General features: G+C 34.1%; 1 protein-coding gene across 3 annotated transcripts in view; it reads left to right on the top strand.

Moving 5' to 3' along the window:
• Nucleotides 1–17538, top strand: part of LOC135845613 (probable G-protein coupled receptor CG31760) — a 425069-nt gene that overhangs the window by 391609 nt on the left and 15922 nt on the right. Inside the window, exons 12-13 of one of the 3 annotated variants that reach the window (XM_065364296.1) lie at nt 9849–10043; nt 10120–12341. In XM_065364296.1, the coding sequence (XP_065220368.1) occupies nt 9849–10043; nt 10120–10230 (306 nt within the window). In that variant the 3' untranslated portion in view covers nt 10231–12341. Of the gene's footprint in view, nt 1–9848; nt 10044–10119; nt 12342–17538 lie in introns of those variants that run through there. The other 2 variants (XM_065364297.1, XM_065364298.1) reach the window with 2 other exon arrangements.

Below are 17538 nucleotides of genomic sequence, written 5' to 3' on the forward strand. Positions count from 1 at the left end.
CAGTACTTCGTAGCGTATTGAAATTAGTTTTTAGAATGAATTTTAGCTTTACAACTCCAATTTGATGGGATTTTGTGGGAATTTCGAGATTCAAAAATCTACTGGAGGCTCCAGAACTGCTCAAAACGGGTTGAAACCGTTTCCAATCGATTTGGCATGTCGAAAATAGGGTATATCCCAAATTTCAGCTTTCTTGGACAATTTGGTAAAATTTTGATTTTTTCCCTCATTTTTGGCCTAAATTCGATTTTCAAAAATTCACCAAAAATCGAAAAACGCACTTTAGCACTTGAAATTTGGACAGGTGATAAATTTTTGCATGATCTTTCGATCTACCTTTGTAAAGTTTGAAAAAGTTTGTGCAAGTCCTATGTTAAAATGCAAAATCTGCGATTTCGGCTGACCTGTCAATCAAAATGGCCGCCATTTTGTAAGTAAGGCCAACTTTTTTTTGGCAACTTTGCATTAAAATGTTCCTTAGGATGTCCCCTTTAAGAAAAATGTTGTCCCGGAGGATCGGCGGGGGGGGGGGGGTGCAATTACTCCTATTGTCATATGCCGGACTACATGCCAAATCGGCGGATTTTTGCACGAGGGGTCTTCGATTTTTTTCAAAATCAGATCATTTGTAGAGGTCATCAAACGATGACGAATGACGCAAACCGGACATTTTTTCGATTTTTTTTGACGGAGCTGTGGCGCTTCAAAGTTCTCCAAAATGGACGAAAATGGAAAATTTCAGTTGCAAATTGCTCCGGTTGTACGTGGTATAGAATTTTGATCTTTTTTTCAAATTGTAGTACTTTGAGAGGGTAATCGACGAGTGATGTCAAAATCAGTGTTGCCACTTTCAAAAACCTGAAAAAATCGATTTTAAAACTTATAATTTAAAATATATAACCACGATCTCGGCGAGTAAAAATTCTGAAAAAATTCTCAGTTTTAGTCCCTTTTGTGTAGAATAACGTATCAAAAAATTAGACTGGCATCTTTTTTCATTTTCGAGAAAAAAAAATTACAAGTTTTACAATTGCTGCAAAAGTACCATCCGAAACCTAAAAAATGAAAATTTTTGCATTTGAAGAGTGATATTCCAAAACTCGCTTTGTCCATTTTTGTCAAAGTTGGGTTTTCAGCAGTACCTGGTAGATGAAGTATTAACTCACATTCCTACATCATCAACCTACCAAAATGAGATGTTAAAGTCACCTAAATAGCCAATTCACTAAAAATTTAAAAAAAAAATAATGTTCCAAAACGCGCTTTGTCCATCTTTATTGACATTTTTTTCAGCAGTATTTAGTGGATGAAGTGTATACCTACACTCCTACATCATAAATCCACCCAAATAAAGTACTAAACTCGCCTAAAAATCCAATTTACCTGTTTAAAGGGAAACTGTTTTTCCTCTCTCCTGAAAAGTTGTGAAAATGGACAAAGCGAGTTTTGGAATATCACTCTTCATTTTTGAAATATTTTACCAATGTGTAGACGATAATGTGAAAAAAATCCCCCTCCCCCCATTTGTCAACGAATTGACATTTTTCATGCTATAAATTTTTCCTATCTAGGGGTGAAAAGTACTACTTTTCCAACCTCGCGAGAATCGCTCGGATGTAAAAATAAGTACTTTCCACCCTCGTTCAGGAAAAATTACTTCACTAAACTCGGAGAAAAAGTGATTTTGAACTTGTGTGAGTTGTTCCCCTCACTTCGTTCGGGTCACAAACCTCACCCTCGTCCAAAATCACTTTTTCGGCCCTCGTTGTGTAATATACTATTTATTTCAAGAGTGAAATTAATGCATTTTTCGTCAATTTGTCGACAAATTGGGGGGAGGGGGATTTTTTTCACATTATCGTCTACACATTGGTAAAATATTTCAAAAATGCAAAAATTTTCATTTTTTAGGTTTCGGATGGTACTTTTGCAGCAATTGTAAAACTTGTAATTTTTTTTCTTGAAAATAAAAAAAGATGCCAGTCTAATTTTTTGATATGTTATTCTACATAAAAGGGACTAAAACTGAGAATTTTTTCAGAATTTTTACTCGCCGAGATCGTGGTTATATTATAAGTTTTAAAATCGATTTTTTCAGGTTTTTGAAAGTGGCAACACTGATTTTGACATCACTCGTCGATTACCCTCTCAAAGTACTACAATTTGAAAAAAAGATCAAAATTCTATACCACGTACAACCGGAGCAATTTGCAACTGAAATTTTCCATTTTCGGCCATTTTGGAAAACTTTGAAGCGCCACAGCTCCGTCAAAAAAAATCGAAAAAATGTCCGGTTTGCGTCATTCGTCATCGTTTGATGACCTCTACAAATGATCTGATTTTGAAAAAAATCGAAGACCCCTCGTGCAAAAATCCGCCGATTTGGCATGGAATGACCCTATAGTGTTTTTCCTCTTACTATTGGATTACGCATAGTTTTCAAAGAAATCTAGTTCCTTCTTGAAAACTATGTGTCTGTATGGTATAAAAGTATGATTTTTTTAAAAGTTCATTTATACTCGCAGTACCTACATTAAATAGGCAGGTACTGAAAAAATAATTATTTGAAAATAATGAAATTATGAAAAAATTGTTTCTAACAAAAAATTATTTAAATAATAAGCGGTTCAAAAATTAGCAATTGTTGAAAAGTTAAATTACAATAATAAAAACCTACGTATAACCTATATTTAAAAATGGAAAAAATTCCCTAAATGAATCACTTTCTGCATACGTAATGATTGTTCCAAAAAATTTATAATTCACCTTAAATTATTCATTATAAGTACTCAAATTATTTTTATCAAGTTTCAAATTTAGTTTGTGTTGTAACACATTAAAAAAAAAAAAAAAAAAAAAAAAAAAAAGTTGAAAAAAAAGTTGAAAATTTTCAAAGTCCACACTGTTCGCACCTAAAAAATAGAATAACATGCACAAATAACCCCCAATTGTCAGGTAGCGAGGTGGCGTAGTGGTTAAGGTTGTAGAAGTAGTAGCAACGTATGTAGGAGGTCGGGAGTTTGAGCCCTGCCTAAGACGAAATTTTGAAATTTTTTTTTTGATTTTTGGAAAATTTATCACTATAAAATGCCTTTTATGCTTCAACACATACTGTTTTGTCACGCTAGCACGTTTTTTTTTTGCAATTATTATGAAATTATTCTGTTCAAGTTTTACTATAAGTGAGTTACTTATAGTAAAGTACATAACTTGTAGTAAACGTGTATGAAATTACCATATAGTTTTACTACAAGTTTTTTTTTTTTTTATAGTAACTTGTAGTATTTTTTCACATGGGGATTTTAGAAATAAAAAGAGCTTTTTTTCCCGCTTACCGGGTAATAAATAATGTGCGAATGACTAAGCTTTGATATTCAAATTGCCCTTTATTTCGTTATATTTTGATGGCTCTTTGATGTAAAACGAAAATATTTTTATTTCCTTTCAAATGAAATGGTTTTTTTTTCATGTTCGAGTATTCCTCGCTGATCAACAAACGAATCATAAGATAATGGTTTTTAAAGATGGGGAAAAAATAAAGCGAGGGTATGAATTTCAACGTTAGGTAATCCAATCTGGAATTTTTTTCATCACAAAGAAATAATAGGTACGTACTTTTGTTTCTCTAAAATTTTGACGTAAATAAAACAAAAAATACCATGTTCTGCGAATAATTTTTTTCCAAAAGATTAGCTCTTTTTTGCGTTTAAAAAAATTACTTCGCTTTTTTTTAAATCAAAATATCAGTAGAAAAAAATCAATACCGGGGTACCTTCATTGACAGTTAATGCATCATTTTTACAATGGTTTCTTAACCGATGAACCACATTTTCAAAATCTACATTCATACTTAAATTATGGAGTAATGTATTAAATGGCAGGGATATACTGTATTTAGGTATATCAATAAATTTCGGTGCTATTATTATTAATTTTTTTAAAGTAATTTTTCATTTCCAACCTCTATTTTCATAATTGTAATAACTTTCCTTATAGGGAGGGCGGGGATTGGAATTCTTTCCCAAAGATTTTTTTGCGGATTGCTTGTATTTGCTAAACATTATTTTGCCATACAGATTTTTGCTAGGTTCAGTGTTACCAAGTGATAAATTTTCAATCAACCTTATTGAGCTTTTTTGAGCTTTGAATTGCTCTAGAAGCTTTCCTAATTAACTTTTCAAACTTTTTATATTTTACCTGATGACCTGTTATCCAAACCTTTCCACATCTCAAATTTGAGCTTTCTGGCTAAGTATCACAGTTTCCTTAATAATTTTTATCACCCAGTAACTCAGTAACACTCGGCAATATGTATTTATGATACCTTCCTTGTGTTCAACTTTCATTTATCAATGCCATCTACTGCCGTAGTGTAGTAGGTACGTGAAAACAAGCAAGTATACAGGATGAATCCGGAGTCGTCTGGTTAAACTCAACTGTAGATAGTACTTGAGGGGACAAACAAAAAACGTTATTTTTATGATAAGTTGCCTATCTTGTAAAATGAAGGGGCCACGTGCTCCGCAAAATCGGAAATTTACCCATTTTGAAAAATTTATCAAAAATAAGAAAATGTTTGAATCATTCAAATGATACCGCTAACCCATAGTACTCGAGTGGACGAACAAAAAATGTTATTATGACCAATTGCCTATCTTCAAAACTGAAGGGGCAAGCACAATTTCAAAACTCAAATTTGGGGCACTCGAATTTTGGAAATTTTGAATCTCGTTCGCCCCTTCAATTTTGAAGATAGGCAATTGGCCATAATAACATTTTTCGTTCGTCCACTCGAGTACTATGGATTAGGGGCATCATTTGAATGATTCAAACATTTTCTTATTTTTGATGAATTTTTCAAAATGGGTAAATTTCCGATTTTGCGGAGCACGTGGCCCCTTCATTTTACAAGATAGGCAACTTATCATAATAACGTTTTTTGTTTGTCTCCTCGAGTCTACAGTTGAGTTTAACCAGACGACTCCGGATTCATCCTCTATACATAATATGTGTTAATTGTCGAATAAAATACTTGTGATCGTTAAATGCTGGTGCGTATTTAATTTGAGAGTAATTATAGTTCAGTGGCAAAATGTATATTTTGGGCGATAAATGGAAAATTATGATAAAAAGCTTTGAAATTTGGTATGATGAACAAGGACACCAAAAGAAAATTTTTAAGCCTAGGAGGCAATCGCCAAGTCCCATAGGAGGGTAATGGGGGTGATTTGGGGGAGGGTTCAACCCCCCATTTTTCCAAATGGGGCTAACGGGGCGATATTGGTGTCAATCCCATATGATTGAACCCCGCTGAGTTTGAAAATACCATTACTTTCAAAATCTGAGGAAGAGGTATGCCTCAAATTTGAGATTTTCTGAGTAAAGTTTTTGCATTTTTCTCAAAAATACCCCAAAGTTACAGTTTTTCAACCCTAGACGACACGTTGACCTTCCATCGACATTTTTATGGTCATTTTCGGATTCTACAGGTCAATAATTGTAAAATTAATCATGTTCAAGATGCACAAATTTGTGATGTCAAAATTTTCATTCTAAAAAATTTTCATCTGGTAACTAGACTGTAGCAGTGAGAGAGGGAGGGACTGCTAGAAGAAGGAATTATGATAATTTTCTCCTAAGGTGGTTTTCTGAGAAATATTCCATTGAAAAGGAACATTTTCCAAATAAATATCTGGCTAGCTCTAGAATAGGCAATCCTTTCTACCTCAATGTATACAGTGAGAAGTTACTATACTATAAATAAAGAAAGCCTTCTCGTACCAATTTCTTATGGTTTTTATTTACAGATGTTAGTGTAAAACAAGTAATTGAGCATATTATACCAACTAATTACAAGTAAACTTATAATTAATCTGTGTGTGAGATAGGTACTGAATACAAAACTACCTATCTTCTAACTCTCTGAGTAGGTGACTTAAAATACACATGGGCACAGCCCAAGAATTAATAATTAAGTGAGTATAATAGGAAAGAATAGGATGTAGTTACAATCTTTCTATATCAAATGCTGAGGTGATTAACACATCATCACCTAGCATTCGTTATAATGGGTTAATAAAAAGCAAGGTAAATAACACAAAAGTGCATACAGCATACTAGGTATACTTTGTGACATAAAATATAGCAAGCACTCAGATGACATTTATGACGTCATCTCAATAATTACTAAAAGGGTACTATGTGAGGGCGAATGCAACCCCAGTAAAAGAATTAAACGATTACCTTAGATAAGTAAGTACGCATTGTCAATGTACACTTTACCTGCCTCTCCTGTGCTGACCCCAAATATTAGTTGCATCGACAGGACGCGTCGAAGATCCATTTTTGTGGAGACAAAGGCTCAGGTGTCCGGAGTAACCTGGCCAGTGACTAAAAAAGTACCGCAAACTTACGCAGGATTTAACGAAGTTGCGTTATAAAAAGAAATCAAGAAGAACCATCTAAAGATGGGTATATCACGAATCACAAGCTGTATCAGCTTTGTACACATTTACCAAGAGTGACATTGATCCGGAGAGCTCGAGTGTCCTGGACCAAGTGATTTTTCTAGCATCTCGATCCTAGCAGCCCTCATAGAAAATCACTACTAGCGTCATTACTAAAAAAAAACACTAGTAACTTTTTCGGCAAGTAGCGTCACTACTACTGACAGACGTTACTAATGACTAGTAACGTTTGTCAATAGTAGTGACACGCGCAAATTTGCGCATTTTGCACTGAAAATCATGGCAAAAACATGTTAATGGCAGCTATTTACTCGTAGACCCTCCTAGAACAACGAATTCTCCCCAAAAAAATTTTGAAAATCAAAAAAATTTCATGCCTGGGGTGGGGTTTGAACCTGCAATCCCTCACTTTCTAGTCACTTGCCTAACCAACTAGGCCACCGAGGAAGTTAGAAGGTGAGGTGTTTGAAACATTTATATGCAATTTTTAGCACTCTGGACTTTAAAAAATTTCAAGTTTGATGATTTTTTACAAAATTAAAACTGAGTTTTTGGTGTGTTAATATTTCTAGATAAAAATTAAATGGATATCACACACTCGTATTTGATATTTCTTTGCGAAAATGGACCCTTCCTCGTCCCCTAACCCTCGTTCCCCCCTCCCAGGGGGCTGGAACCTCGAAATTTTTTTTCATTTTTCGACTGGAATTTAGGCTTTATTCGCAAAAATGGACTTTTTTCCATTCCTCTCCCCTCCTTTCCCCCTCCAAGGGGGCTGGTACCTCGATTTTTTTTCATTTTTCGACTGAAATTTAGGCTTTATTCGCAAAAATCATGGGGATTTTTTTCCGTTCCTCTCCCCTCCCCTCCCCTCCCCTCCCCTCCCTCTCCGAATTTTAAAAATATAAATGGGGCCGAGCAACTGAGCAAGCCATGACAAAAGCTCTTGACAATTGACAATTCTTCATTTTTTTCAGGATATAATTTCTATGTATGCAAAAAATTGAAATGTTAAATGATTGTTTCCAGATATTTGGTGAAAAAAAGGGAGTTTTAGATTGAGGATTTCTGGTAGTTTGACTGAAATGCAGCAGAGGACCCCTTTTTAAAAAAAAAATCAAGTAAAAAAGCATTATTTGTGATGTGAGAAGTCAATTTTGCTATACTATCTAATTTTGGTCGAAGAAAGAAAAAGGAAAATGATCTGGCCCAAGCGGAAACTTTTCAATAATTCATAATTTCAAAAAAAAAATGGTTTTTGGGAATTCTTTAATTTAAATTTTTCACTAATTGTAGGTACCTGCCATAGCTGTTAGTAGCGTCAGTTTAATCGTTACTAGTGTCGGCTTGGTCATTAGTAGCGTTAAATCATTCACTAGTAGTGTTGAGAAAGTCGCTAGTAGTGCCAAGCTGATCGCTAGTAGCGCCGAGTCAGTCACTAGTAGCGTCATGCTGGTCGCTAGTAGTGTCGAGCTGGTCACTAGTAGTGTCGAGCTGGTCGCTAGTAGTGTCGAGTTGGTCGCTAGTAGTGTCAAGTTGGTCGCTAGTAGCGTCAGTACAAGCGCTAGTAACGTTTTCGGTATCACTAGTAACTTTTTCAGAAACGTTAGTAATTTTTTGAAGTCGCTAGTAGTGATTTTCTATGAGGGAGCGAGGCTCGGATCGCGAGTACGTTACGTAGCTTATGGCCCCTCCTACAGGGTTATTACCATAAGCCACACTCATAAAAAGATTACATGAATAACTACATAGGCGAGCAGGGCATATCCGCTCATCACAAGACACTCGCGTAAATACCATGAATAATCGGATTATTTATTCAGACTCCCACTGAGCCGGAACACAAAACGTAATTGAAAGAAAAAGATTGATGTACATGGCGATTTTTTGACATTTTTGTGAAAAATTTCATACCCCACCTCTCGAATGCTGTATCACTCCTTGGGATTGACCAAAATGAAAAACTGATAGCATTTCTGAAATCAGCATCATTGAAAACTACATTTTGATATACATGTGGATTTTTTGTGAAAAATAGACCTACATCCCCTATTTATGGTCTCACCCCCTTCCCTTGGAATCGAAAAAATGATTGCAAATTTGGGTTCGACGGTACAAAAAACATTGATACATACATCATTACCTCGGTAGTAAGAAAATGTACACTTACGTTGATTACATTTTTAAAATTGATTCAACATAAGCAAAATAAGGGTCAAATTTGACCCCCTCTACTACCTCCCAGGAGGGGTGTAAAAAGTGCCTCTGAGTCTTATTCGATGGAATTTGCTTTATATTCGAAAATCGACATTGGAACCTTCTCCCGCTAAGTGTATCCGGCGCACAGTTCAAAAACCCCGATTTTTGCGAGAAAATGCCGAAAAAATGTCAATTTTTAACCCCTTTAGACCCCTCTGTACACCCATGGTAGAGGTATGCGAAAGTATTGATGGTCAGTTCGCATTGTAATTGACCTGTAGAATCCGAAAATGACCATAAAAATGTCGATGGAAAGTCAGCGTATCGTCTAGGGTTGAAAAACTGTAATTTTGGGGTATTTTTGAGGAAAATGCAAAAACTTCACTCAGAAAATCTCAAATTTGAGGCATATCTCTTCCTCAGATTTTGAAAGTAATGGTATTTTCAAACTCAGAGGGGTTCAATCATATGAGATTGACACCAACATCGCCCCGTTAGCCCCATTTGGAAAAATGTGGGGTTGAACCCTCCGCCCAAATCACCCCCATTCCCCTCCTATGGGACTTGGCGATTGCCTCCCAGGCTTAAAAATTTTCTTTTGGTGTCCTTGTTCATCATACCAAATTTCAAAGCTTTATCATAATTTGCCGCTTACTTACAGTTTGCCACTGAACTAACACATAGAAAACCATTTCTTTTCTGCTCAAAATGTGTTTAAAAATTAACAGAGAACTCGGGTTCTTAGTACGGGGTGGCCAAGAATAAAGGATTTTGATGTTATCAAAAAGGAGAGAAAATTCCCATTATGAATATTAAAAAATTAAATAATCATGTAAATGGGCGTTTGAGTGATTGTTTCAATGAAACACGAAGTAATCTTTCATTTTGCATTATTGAAACAATAATTTGAAAGCACTTTTTCTCGATTGTTATTCCATTTTCCAATTTTTACTTAGGTGAATTTTTTTCCCTTTTTGGCTTATCAGAACATATCAAAACCCATTATGCTTGGTCACCCAGTATGTTGGAAAACGAGTTGATTTTGATAAAAAAAATGCAATAGACTAGGTAAAGTAGGTAGTAGGTACCTACCGTGTTTCATAATTATTTCAATTGAAGTAATTTTTTCAAAGTTGTAACAGGTGAGCAAATGTTATATGTACTTTTCATGGTTTGTTTCAGGCTTATATGGTGTTCAAAGGACATGGTAGAGAAAGACATGGCTCAAGTGCTACTGATATTATAAAACTATCAACAAATACTAAATTCTCATCAAAACCAGCTAATTCAAGTGCTTCCGGAGCATTTCCATCAAGCAGTTTGATAAACATATCAAGAGGTGTTGATATAATGACAGAACACGATATTCAAGTGAGGGTACTACTCAGAATACTTACCTAGTACCTACCTACGTAGCGTCAACTTATGTCTATATACATACATGTATTTGTAGGAAGAATTACATGCAAAACATTTTAAACAATTATTGGAAACACTGAAAGATAAAAATTGGGCATGCATCGCAAGCGCTAATTACCTAACAAAAAACACATCGGAAGCGTAAATGAATTTACTTATGTGTCATTAGCGCAAATGCATAAAAATTATGCATCGCTAGAGCAACAAAAAATGCCGCAAATGGTAAAATGTTTTTTAAAAACAGCACATGTACGCACAGTAGGTTGCCTTTGAAAAAGTAAATACATAAATTGCTAATAATTACTAAAAAAGTCTCGTTTTTTTTTTTTTTTTACCAAAAAATTTCAAAAAACCTGGCGTTTTTGATAAAAGTTTCAAAAAAGAAAAGTTTCACTTTTTGCTTCTTTTTTTAAAATTGTGGAAAATTCTCGTTGTTTCAAAAACTGACGAGAAGTCGTTTTTTCAAAAAAAATCTCATAAAATCTCATTTTTTTAACCAAAAAACGTTAAAAAGTTTCACTTTTTCACTAACAAATTGAAAAAATGGCAAATTCTTACTTTTTGGGAAAAATTCTAATTTTTTCGCTTTAAATTGTCTAGAAACTACGACTTTTTTGTCAATAATTTTCAAAAGGCTCTTTTTCTTACTAAAATTGTCATAGTCTCGACATTTTTTCAGAAATTGCAAGAATATTCGTACAAACTACTTTTTCGACTAACAGTTTAGAAAACCCTACGAAAAGTAGAATATAAAAGAATACCTATTGATAGCGGCAATCTGCGTTGCGTTAATGATGCATAATATTCTTATTCATAGAGAACGGATTCGTATGCACGAAAAACTTGAGAATATACGCATAAAATATAGGCCTACGTTTATTGTGGCTGAAATATGACATAATTATGCATTCATTTTCAAAAAAATGCAAAAATATGCAAGATCAATATGCATATATCTAAAGAAAGCATTTTTCTATGTAGTAGAACAACACGAAGGCCTAAGTATTTTCTTTGGTAATTCACTCCTAAAATCTGAACATTTCAAAATAACTGTAATCCAGTAATTATTTTTCAATAATTTTCAAACAATCAAGAACGGTAATCTCTCCTCGTAATTTTAAATCTGGTACATTTTGCTGGAAAAATATTTATTTTTTGAGAATTTTTTAAAAAAAATATATTTTAGCATTTTTCCGTAGTGGCGCTTCTTTGAGGAAAAAAAAACAATAAAATTTTTGAAAATCTTAGGGGATGTGTACTAGTTCGCGACAAGGTACTAGTTCGTGACATTTCTGTTTGAAATATTGAATATCTAGTTTTAATCAGCTAAAAATAGTGGTATTTTATTTTTTATGGTAATTTCACATCATTACCTTACTAATACAATCTCAACTTTTATTCTGTGATAGTTTTTTCCTATTTAAAATGTGGTTCAAAGTTGACAACGTTACAAGTCAAGAAAAAAACACCCGTTTCTAGTTAGAAACATGAGTGAACCGCAATTTTTCAAATTTTTACTTCTTAGTCACAAATTGGTATTACCCTATTGACAATTTCAAGTGGCAGAATGCTAGCAACAGTGCTAGCATGACCATGCTAGCACTGGTTGCACCATTTTGAACACCTTTCCTACCGTCAATAGGGTATGAGGTGAATCTTGGTTCATAGGGTAGCTTCTGCCTCTAAAAATGGAAAAAAGGATGTATTTAATAATTTTATAATTTGAAAATGAGTATTTTCCAAACTAACGCAACTAGTACAACTAATTTGTAAATGTACCTACTAGTTAATTTGACATTGTCGCAAATTAGTCCTAGTGAATACAAAACATACGTACTAGTTTGTGACGCATTAAATTTTTATAGTTTTTGCACTGGTCGTGAAAAACTATATTGTTTTCACTTTTTTCAAACACATGAAAATCGTGAATTTTAAACTTATTGCCAAAAGCCAATAGCCAATTAGCATACAGTATTTGAAAATATAACCAATCAGAGAATAGCGTTTCTATAAAACCAATCAACGATTAGTATTTGTAGAAACCGATTGCGAGACTGAATTTATAAACTGAAATAAATTACATTTTCATATTTTTCGTGTAGTTTAATGACAGTTGAAACACAGAATTGTTGTCAAAGTTGTTGGGACTTGGGTTCTCTGTAAATTGGCAACACTGCTCTTTACTTTGTAATATTATTTTATCTTGTTATTCGGTACCAAAATAAATTTAATCGTATTATTACCGTTGAACGGAAATCACCTGTGTCTCTTATTTCGTCACTATTCTCTCTCTCTCTCTCGTAACATAGGTTATGGTGCTCAGTTTTAACGTGCTTGAATTTTTTCTAGTCAAACTTTGCGCGTTCTTGAATTTTTTAGTCATGTTTTATGGAATTTTATTGAAGTAATTTTCTCTGGTGTCATCGGATTTGTTTTTAACTTGATCGATATTTTTCTCTGTAATTCGCGAATATTTGATATATTTTAATTCGCTATGGCAAGTCAATGCGGCGGTAATTTTCATCGAAATATCCAACCTTTCGATGGTGTGGACTATGAAGCCTGGAGTGTTCGTGTTAGAATGGTTTTAAAGAAGGAGAAAGCCTGGGATGTTGTGAATAATGCTATTCCCCTTGCCTGTAGACGTGACCAAGCCTGGGAAGATAAGAATGATCTAGCCATGGAGATCATAATTTCATATGTCAGTAATCGATACTTGAGCCTGATCAGCAGCAAAACAGAGGCAAAAGTTATGTGGGATACGACAAAAACCACCTTCCAAGAAAAATCCGAAATAAAAAGGAATCGTTTGCGAAATGAAGTTTACGAGTATAGGTACAGTTTGGAAAGTACTGAAAGTCTTGCAGATTTTACTCTAAAATATCGTGCCGCAGTCAATCAGCTAAAAGAGCTCAATGATGGCGTGACTGAACGTGAATATATCCTTCAATACTTGGATAGTATGCCCACTGAGTTCTCTCCTATAACTACTCCGCTCCAGATGTTACATAATCTAGTTTGGGAAGATGTCACCGCTCAATTATCCAGCTTCGAGACCAAAAATCTAAAAAGCAAAATAGCGAGTAAATCATCCTCGACGTCGATACCTGTACCTGAAAAAAGTAATATCCAGTCAAAAGAGGAACAACCTCCTGTAAACGGCGCATTTTTTAGTGGTCATTCCGGTAACGATAATAGTAATCACTCTAGAAATAATGGTAAAAATCGTAATAATTATAGTAGGAGTAGAAATAATAATAGGAATTATCGTGGTAATAGTCATGGTAATTCAGCTAATGGTCAAAATAATCGTAATATTCGTTGTAATTACTGTAAAAAACCTGGCCATGTCAAGAACGATTGTTTTAAGCTAAAAAATAAGAACAAATCTGTTAGTTCGAATTTAGGCCAAGCTGAAACTGAATCTGACCAATTTGCTTTTATTACCATTAGTGATTCTACAGATTTTGATTGTTGTAGTTCTGGTAAAGTTGTTGGAGCGTTAGATAGTGGTGCCACAAGGCACATGGTAAACTTAGATATTTTAGAAAATTCTATTGAACTTTTGAGACTTATCAAAGTGCGAATTGCTGAGGCTGGTCGTAGTTTGGAAGCAACAAAATGTGGTTCTTTGACAGTTAGAACGAATAAGGGTTTTATTTGTAAAATTAAAAACGTCTATTATGTGCCTAAATTAGTTCATACTTTGTTTTCTGTTCGATGTATGGAAAAATCTGGTTTTGCTGTTACATTTCAGAATAGTCAGCCTTTGATTGCTAAAAATGGTATTACTTTGGCTTCTGGAAGATTAGTGAACGAATTATATATTGTTGAGTTTGATTTGGTCAGTCATTCTTCGAAGGAAAAAGCTTTATTATCGAGTGTACCTAGTTCTGATTTGTGGCATTTGCGTCTAGGTCACCCAGGCGAGGCTGAAATGAAATCTGTGGCTGAACAGGGCGTTTTTAGTCAGAATTCTTTGAAGTCGTTATCTATGTGCGATGATTGTAAAACATCGAAACAATCTTGAAGACCTCGCATTTCTTTGTCAAAGTCATCAAATTATAAGCCAACGAATCGTGCTTGGGAAATTTTGTTCAGGATACATTCTGATGTTTGCGAAATAACCAACTCTCCAATACCTGAAAGATATTTTGTTACTTTTATAGACAAATTTAGTAATTTTTCTCATGTTTATACGTTGAAAAACAAGTCAGAGACACTTTCCAAGTTCAAGGAGTTTGTTGCTTTAGCTGAAAATTTATTGGGTAAGAGAGTGAAGCGTTTAAGGAGTGATAATGGTGGAGAGTATTCTTCGGATGAATTTCGTGATTTTTGTAGAGAGAAGGGAATTTTTCACGAATTTACTACTGCTTATTCGGCTGAGAGCAACGGTAAGAGTGAAAGAATTAATCGAACCTATTGTGAGCGCACTCGCGCTGTTTTGAAAAGTTCAGGTTTGAGTCCGTTGTATATTCTTTCAATAGAATACCAAATAATGATCGAGTTCCTGCCGAACTTTGGTATGGGTTTTTCCCAGATTATTCCAAGTTGAAACCATTCGGCTGTGTTGGTTTTGTTCACTTGCCAGATGTGAAGCGTGATGGAAAACTTGATGATAAGAGTGTGAAATGTTGCTTTATCGGGTATGCATCCAACGGATTTTTATTGTTTAATTTTGTTGAAAATAAAGTTGTGAATAGTAGTGATGTTATATTCGATGAATCTCGTATGTACTTGAAAGATACTCCCACTACCCCTCAAGTTACTGATACTCCGTTCTCTACTCATAATACTGATCATACCAGTCCTGAAGATAACCTTCCTCTCTCCGAACCCTCTACCTCTAGTTTATCTCATCATCCGAAACGTAATGTGAAACAGCCTTCTTATTTGAACGATTACGAGTTGAATTTATGTGCCTTGTCTGCTGAAAGTTTGTCATACAGTGATGCTCTTGAGTCTGATGACTCTGAAAACTGGAAATTGGCGATTGATAGGGAAATTAATTCTATGGAAAAATTAAAAGTTTGGAATGTTGTTGAAAGACCTAGCAATGCGCATATGTTAGACACTACTTGGGTGTTCCAGAAAAAAGCAAACAATGTTTTTCGTGCTAGTCTAGTAGCGAGAGGATTTTTACAGAGACCCGGTGTAGATTTTCATGATATTTATTCTCTGGTTGCGCGTTTGGTAACAATAAGAATTTTATTGGCGTTAGTGTTGAAATTAGGCTGGTTTACTCGTCATGTCGATATTGATACTGCATTTTTGTACGGTCATTTGAAAGAAACCATTTATATATTGATACCTGAAGGTCATCCATTATTCGGCACACCAGCTGCCAAGAATCTGTGTTTATGGTTATTCAAAACTATCTACGGTTTGAGACAATCTTCAAGAGAGTGGTATGATGAGTTGACTGAATACCTTGAGTCGTTAGGTTTGAGCCATTCGAATGCCGATTATTGTTTGTATTTTAATATGGATATTTTACTCATCGTATTCGTTGATGATTTATTTATCGCAGGCAGAACTGTTCAAGTGATTGATAATTTCGTTTCTCTTTTGTCTTCGAAATTCAGTTTGAAAGATCTCGGATCGTTGAAGAATTTTTTGAATTTGAATATTACTCATGATCGTGAGTCAAAGCAATTATTTATTGATCAGTCTGCCTTGATTGAGAAAGTCTTGAGTAATTATGGTATGTTGAACTGTTATCCGATCAAACAGCCAGTTGAAAATCGCCTATACTCTATTTTGGAGAATTTGAAAGGACCGTTGATTACTAACAATTCGTATAGGTCGCTTTTGGGTAGTTTGATGTATATTATGCTGGGAAGTAGACCAGATTTATGTTACGCAATTTCGTTATTCAGTAGATTCCAAGATAAGGCAACCGAAGCGCATTATAATTACTTACTCAATGTACTTAGGTATTTGAAGTTTACTTCAAATAGGAGGTTGAGGTTTGATTTAGTAGATAATATACCTGTCGAAGCGTTTTGTGATGCCGATTTTGCAAATGAATCTAATCGGAAGTCAATTTCTGGGAATTTGATAAAGGTTTTTGGTAATCCGGTTTTATGGTCTTCTAAGAAACAATCGATCGTTACTCTTTCTTCTACGGAGGCAGAATACGTTTCTTTATCTGTCCTTACGAGTGAAGTTATTTGGTTGGTCAATTTATTCACCAACATTCGTTTTCGATTAGATTATCCTATTCCTATGTATATTGATAGTCAGAGTGCGATCCATGTTGTAAAAAATTTTAAGAATAATCGAAAAATTAAGCATTTAGATGTTCGATATCATTTTGTGAATCAATACGTCGAATCCGGTGTCATTTCGCTAATTCACGTTGGTTCTGTCGATCAACAAGCAGATGCCCATGTGAAAAAATACCATTGGTTTTCATAGAGAAACGAATGGTACAAAACCATATAGTATTTTCGGACACATTTACCAATGGTATTTTACCAATGGTTTAAAACCATTCCTTTTAAAAACTGGAGTTTTCTTCATTTCTATGTACCAAAATAGTCAAAAATTGCTAAAATGCACTTTCCCAGTAAAATGAAGCACTAAAATTCCATTTTGAAATTTTTCTAAATTAAAAAAATTTGTGCCCCAGGTAGGGTTTGAACCCGCGTCCTCTGCAGTCTACTCATTTACCATTCGTTTTTCCATCTGCTCTACCTACTCGGCCACCTTGCTTCATGAAGATAGTGGCAATTTTTGAATTTACATGCATATTAAAATTGAACTTAGAAATTTCTTGTAAAGAACAAACTTCATCATCAATTTACTTACTCAACACAAATTTAAAAATTTCAGAGAACATTAAATAATTTCTACAGAATAATTTCATTCGAACAATACCATTTTGATATTTTTTTTGTAATTTTGAAGACATTTTTACATTATTTTAAGCATTTTTTGAGAGAATTTTCCTCAAATTTTGTATTTCTTTACTAACTTTGATCATTTTGAAATGTTGTCGTGGTATTTTAAGCAATCTTTTGTGAAATTTTTCAATTATCAAATCATAAACTTAGTTTTTTATTAAAAAATGCGTGATAAAATAAAAATTGTACAAAATTTTACAAAAAATTGTAGCTCAAAATATCACAACAACAGTTCAAAATGATCAAAATTGGTAAAAAATACAAAATTTGTGAATAATTCTCTCAAGAGATGTCTAAAATAATGTAAAAATATCTTTAAAATTACAAAAAAATAATCAAACAGGTATCCGCTTTTCTTAAGCATAATTTTAATAATTTTATCCCATCTTCCCCGCATAAAAATGAAATTTTCAGAAAATTACTTGAAATTTTGCTTTTCTTACACTTGAAAATCTTGTTTTGCCCTCCTTTTTGAGAAAACTGCAGTTTTCCAAAATAAAACCAATGGTTTTCAAGAAACCATTGAGTTTATACCAATGGTTAAT

This window comes from Planococcus citri, chromosome 4 (genome assembly GCF_950023065.1).
Source record: "Planococcus citri chromosome 4, ihPlaCitr1.1, whole genome shotgun sequence".
Taxonomy (NCBI): Eukaryota; Metazoa; Arthropoda; class Insecta; order Hemiptera; family Pseudococcidae; genus Planococcus; species Planococcus citri.